Consider the following 5,879-nt stretch of genomic DNA (forward strand, 5'->3'; position numbering starts at 1 on the left):
GTGATCAAAATTCGGACTCTTGACAACTGATTCATATTTATGACAGTTGCCTGTCCCAGGGTCATGTGATTCCCATTTGCGACCTTCTGACAAGCAAAGTCAATGGGGAAGCCAGGTTCACTTAACTATGGCATTACTGATTTAATGCCTCCAGTGATTCACTTAACAACTATGGGAAGAAAGGTGGTAAAATGGGGCAAAACTCACTTAACAAATGCCTCCCTTGACAACAGAAATGTTGAACTCAATTGTAGCTGTAAATCAAGGACTACCTGTAATGCCTGGGAGGGTAAACAGTACAGGTAGTCCTCTACTTATGACCACTGTTGAGCCCAAAGTTTCTTTGCTAAGCAAGACAGTCGTTGAATGAGTTTTGCGCCATTTTACATTTCTTGTCATAGTTGTTAAGTGAGTCACTGCAGTTATTAAGTTAGTAACACGGTTGTTAAGGGAATCCGGCTTCCCCATTTATTTTGCTTGTCCGAAGGTCGCAAAAGGTGATCACAAGACTCCAGGACACTACAATCATCCTAAATATGAACCAGTTGCCAAGCATCCAAATTTTGATGACGTGACTATGGGAATGCTGCAACAGTCATAAGTGTGAAAAACTGTCATAGCGGTTACTTTTTTCAATGCCGTTTTAACTTTGACGAATGGGTGTTGAGAGCTATAGCTGTACTACAGGCATATTTCTCAGAACAGAACAGTTAGGAGAGAGAAATTGCAACATAAAGGGAAAGGAGGGTTTTTAGGAACCCAAGCAATTCTGCAAAAAATAATATCATGGGCAATGAAAACATGAACCTTTCGTGTTAAAGTTCTGTATCACCCTGACTGTAAGGATATTCAAACAGTATTCTGACCTAGGCTTCCCAAGAGCATGAAGCAAACTCCTTGCCCCGACAAAAAACCCTTTTATTAATTTACTGTGAATTCTGCTCATTCACATCCAGCAAAGTCTTTCAAGGGAGGATTTACAGTCACAGACCTTATCTGGCTTGGAGCGGCAAGGAGTCTCAAAGAGTCACAAACCAATTAAGTGAACTAATTGTCTCCTGCAAACTCCATTCCACTCCCCTTTCCTAACCCTAACCCTCTTTTATTTCCTCTGGGAGAGGCCATTCATCGTCCACCTGTGGCCTTACTCCCAAATTCACCCGTTTTTTAGCTGTTCCCTTCGTCTGATAATTCTGCACATGCACACTGGGAACAGGCTCCAGCTGTTCGTCTACCTCACTGATATCTGACTCTGAAGGCACCTGATAACTGACATATGGCTCTGGCCCCCTCTCTGCCTCCGACACAGAGCCCTCATCAGAGCCTTCCCCAGACTCCAAAACTGGCCCATGTTCCTTCCCAACCTCCTCACTGTCTGAATCTGCTGCCAGCTCCACTGGCCACTGATGGGCCACAATAATTAGTACTTTCCCTTTTTATCCAGGTAGTGGATAAAGAGAATCCACCAGTGTTATGTCTGAATTGCATTTTTGTGGTTAGTAAAATCTAAAGTGCAGAACGTAAAGTAATTATTGTGTGTATTATTTAATCTTTGATAGACAGAAAAAAAAATCCCGTTTCAAAGAAAAACCCTCTCTTTTTATTTCTTTTTTGGGAGAGGAGAGGTTTTTGTGATGAGCATACTGTGTAAAAGCTTTATCTATTTTCTCACTGTCACCAGCGGAGGCCATGAAGATCATCCACCACTGCTAAATTGGTTTGATTCGGCAGAAAAAGTCAGTGTCTTCAAAAGAGTAGGGAAGACTCTCCATGAACTTAATATTGGGAAATTTATTAAGCAATTTATAAAGCAAAATTTATTAAGCAGAGGTTGCCAACAGTTATAAAACCATACAATGTTTTGAAGCATTTGAGATAATACATACTCTTAACATTTGTTTTATACAATATGTTTTTCCCAAATTGGAAGGCCAGCTTACATAATGCAAGAGAAAGAATGTACAAACTGCACACTGCTTTTTATCATATTTAAAAGCTGTAAGGTAGCCCACAATGATCCTCTATTTTGAGCACCCTTTTATTATAGATAACTTGTAGCGTTTCTCTGAGCACCCGTGTTTCCCCAGCCCATTGCTTCTTAATCCTAACAATGGCTGGCTGTTGTACCTTGATCTCTTTCTTTCCCTCAATCTCTGTTAGACAAAAACCATCAACCAAATCTTTCAAGCTTTCAAAGTTAACCTTAACACAGTTGGTACTATGTAACGTTAGAACCTTCCCCTTTAACACAGTTGACCTGTTTTGGGACCTGCTGCCACGCAATCGGTGAGTGAAGTGTTTGGAAGAATCTCACTTGTCAGCTGTCCTGAATAATCACCTAATGCACAACCCTTCTCTGCTAATAAAAATGACAGAATCAGTGTCGTGACAGAGGCATCTATCCCCCCAAACTTCTTCAACATGTCATTCCATTCATGTTGCAGATGCTAGTGCGTGAGTGCAACAAACCACAGGTTGAATCAAGCACACTCTTGAAGACACGGGCCTTGTAGCATGTAGGGCAGCCACGAAAAAAAGCCATACAATTCAAATGCTGTGAGGACCCTGTTTATGACAGCAAAACCATTCAAAAAGTAAACACCTACTTGCTTTTCGCCACTTTGCAGAGCCTGTTGGATATTGATCTTCTCAGTATGTGCTTGTCAGCCCTGGAGCCATCTTTAATGTGAGTCTTCAGGGCTGACACAGCAGTGGCTGGGCAAGCTGTGGCAACGGGAGGTGGCGAGGTGGAGATAGTGTGGAATGTGTAATCGTAACAACATTATTTCAACTGGCAATCAAGGACATCTCACAAGCACCTGGAGAGGCGTGACTGGAAGTTAACCATAGTTAACCATGCGATGCACATGTGGATTGAGGGGAAGGCACTTTGACTTCACTTTGGGTGGGGAGAACACGGGGCTTTCAAATTCGGGCTTTCCCCAGGTGTGCCAATATGACATCTCTAATAAATCTATACTTTTGAGGAAGATGTCTGCCTCGGAGTTTTGATTGTGTTGGGGGTGTTACTTAGAACCTTGACATTAACCTGAAACCACTATTAAAACAACGAAGCAGCTCCCTGTGCTGCGGAGCTGCTGTCCAGAGTCCTGAGCATCCCCAGTCTACCCGGTAGTGTAAAGACTCAGGGAAGATGCAGGAGAAGATCGCAACCACTGGAGGAGCCACCGGAGGCAGTTCAGAGAGCATTTGTGGAATACTCTGCTACCCCTCGGTAGTTGCAGTGGCTGAAGTGGAGGCAGCAGAGGCCGAGTGTCGGCAGGGCGCACGGTCCAAGGAGCTGGCACCCTTGCAGATCATGCAAATGGATCCCTCTCAGTGGGATGATGGCGCGGGACTCCCTCCATCCCAAGAGTTGGCTGGGGGGGGGGGGGGGTGACGTTCCAGGAACTCCAGATCACATCAGGCTGGGCCAAGCGCACCACAGTCTTTGAGTGGAGAGCAACGAGGCCTCTCGAACTTAGCAAGTCCAGGGAGTGGAGTCTTCTACCACCTTCTTGAAGCCAGTCGCTAGCCGGCCTCCCGGAAAGGTTCAGTCAGCTTAGCATGGACAGCATCACTCAGCTCCCGCCAAGCGGCCAGTCATCAAGTGCTTCTGGTGTACTTAGCGAGTCAGAATCTTCTGAGTGTTCCCATTCCTCTGGTGATTGTGTTTCTGACGTATCACACTCTTCACTGGTAATATCACCTTGTATGACTGTAGGCTGTCGGTCCTCATTCCCCTTTTTTGACTTTTTACAAACAGATTCTTGATAAATAAAAAAGACATACCAAAGAGATGTCACTGGTTTAATGAATACAAACATCCATATTTAGAAACTATTGTGCATTTTAATTCACCTTGTATGTCACAGGATGTGGACGGCCAGGGGTTCAATTTTCTATCCCTGTACTTCCCGTGCATTGCGCGAAGTAGACTGCTGTGGTTCAAAACTTTGTTGAACTCGTCGTGAAACAGTAGGCATTGGATCTTCTGCAGAGAACTGTTTACTGTCTCTATCTGTAGGCACACGAATAATTAACAGTTAGGATTCTTACTTATTATAGTAAAAATAACATATTGAATGCAGAGTGGCGGAAAAAGTCATACCTCCATACATTTCACTTATTTTGGAGTAGGTTGGGTGAATGACACATCAAAATTCATAATAACAGGTTTTTCTAAAACTTGTATGTGAATAACAGATCCTACCTTGCATTTCCATTTCTTCCGATCCATATGTTGTGGATAGCTGCTGCTCCATTTCCTGCATCTGTTCCCCCGCAGGCCCATGTGACGTGTTTGGTTGTGGGTTCCCACCCCATTCAGAATCCATGGGCATTGTAAATGCTGCAAACTCCCATTCTGAAAGAAACACCAAATCATATAGCGTCATTCTTGCTATAGAAATGTAGAGCCATCCCTAAAATGCTAACAACATATAAATTGAAACAGGAAGTCATCCTTGTTAAGTAATTAAGCTCCCCGTTAGGAGAGTGAGTATGCAGAGAAGCGTAATGAGAGTGGTATGGAAGAACACGCACAAACCAGCATACAGGGACACTGAATAGTATAAAAATATAGTAGTTTACTATGTAGAAATATAGAGGTATTCAGAGTCCGGTTAACAGTCCAAGTCATACATGGTTCAGTAATTCAGTTATCAAAATAGTCAGTCTAGCACACAAAATATAGCTAACAGTTGCAAACCACAGTACCTCACAATACACCAATCAGCATCTAACAAAACAGAGAGCTAACAGCCATTCTGGCTCCCCCTTATGGCTGCTTGAGGTAACAAACCAATTAAATCTCTTAAGCATTTAAAGTAACAGATACATTTGTAACAATCATAGCTTATATACATTGTCAAGCCAAGCCTAGGGTTACATCCTTAATAATCCTTACACATTATTGTTTGGTAATAGACCTTCATTGCATACCCTAACAAGCAAGGCCCTTTATACAATAGTTATGTCTGCAAATTAAATAACATACCTTCTAATTCCCTCTCGTGTGTAATATTTTCTGAAATATTAATGATTATCTATACAATTTGAAGTATAGATATTTGAAGACACATTCTTTTATCAATGCTTGCTTCATCGGTTCCATCCATTTGGTCTTCATTTTGCAGCATTCCATTAAACAATGGTGTAGTATCTTTACAATGCAACTCTTGACAATTTGCAAAAGTCCGGTGTTCTGATGAATGTCCACTTATGAAAGAAGAAATGTCATACATTATATATTCATTTTTCAACTTATGAAACTTTTTAGTTTCAGTGTCTGCATACACTGAATGTCTGCATACACTCACCGTTTGGTGTTTGACAGAACCGGCAATGACAAATCTTAATCACCAAGTCATGCTTATTTTCAATATTAAATATTTTACATATTTTCCTAATTCAACGGACTCTCTTTGCTAGTTCAGGTATCACTTTTACATCAAATAAATCATCATCTGGCTCTAACTGGCAATAAAGAACATCTCTTTGTCATTTCCCAGGATGCCTGGTAAGTCCGGTTGAGATCGGCCACATCTTCCTATTGTACTGCATCACATACGTTACAACACGGTAGTACATGGTAGTACAAAAATCATACAACATATTTTATGACCATCTGTCAAAACAGGTGGTTCCATGGGTGGGACAGTTTGCAGTGATGTCACGGTACCCCCAGGGGGAAGAATTATAGGCACGACAGGGTGAACCGGGATGGTGTTACACTACTTCCGGCAAATAGGATTGTGGAGCATAAAGGGCCTAGGGAAATGCCGTCTCACTGCTTCCAGTAAAAGGGATTTTGGGGCAGGCAGGCAGAGGGGTATGATGTCACAGTCCCCTAAGGGAGGGAGCGGAAGTGATGTCAC

General features: G+C 42.4%; 1 protein-coding gene across 1 annotated transcript; it reads right to left on the reverse strand.

Annotated features, from left to right (window-relative positions):
- Positions 1–1,838: 1,838 nt before the first annotated feature.
- On the reverse strand, positions 1,839–5,021 carry LOC309385969 (uncharacterized protein). The gene is made up of 4 exons (XM_081940820.1): positions 5,000–5,021; positions 4,214–4,366; positions 3,862–4,021; positions 1,839–3,769 (listed from the first exon to the last, which is right to left on the reverse strand). The coding sequence occupies exons 2-4, from the start codon at positions 4,292–4,294 to the stop codon at positions 3,582–3,584; spliced, it is 429 nt and encodes a 142-aa protein (XP_081796946.1). The 5' UTR covers positions 4,295–4,366; positions 5,000–5,021; the 3' UTR covers positions 1,839–3,581.
- Positions 5,022–5,879: the final 858 nt, after the last annotated feature.

This window comes from Natrix helvetica (genome assembly GCF_964273705.1).
Source record: "Natrix helvetica genome assembly, chromosome: 2".
In the NCBI taxonomy this organism is placed as follows: domain Eukaryota; kingdom Metazoa; phylum Chordata; class Lepidosauria; order Squamata; family Natricidae; genus Natrix; species Natrix helvetica.

Coding starts and splice junctions, on each gene's coding strand:
- LOC309385969 (XM_081940820.1), bottom strand. CDS start 4,294: ATGGGCCTGCGGGGGAACAGATGCAGGAAATGGAGCAGCAGCTATCCA. Junction 4,022..4,213: donor GGAAGAAATGGAAATGCAAG/GTAGGATCTGTT, acceptor GTGTGCCTACAG/ATAGAGACAGTAAACAGTTC. Junction 3,770..3,861: donor CACATCCTGTGACATACAAG/GTGAATTAAAAT, acceptor TTATTTATCAAG/AATCTGTTTGTAAAAAGTCA.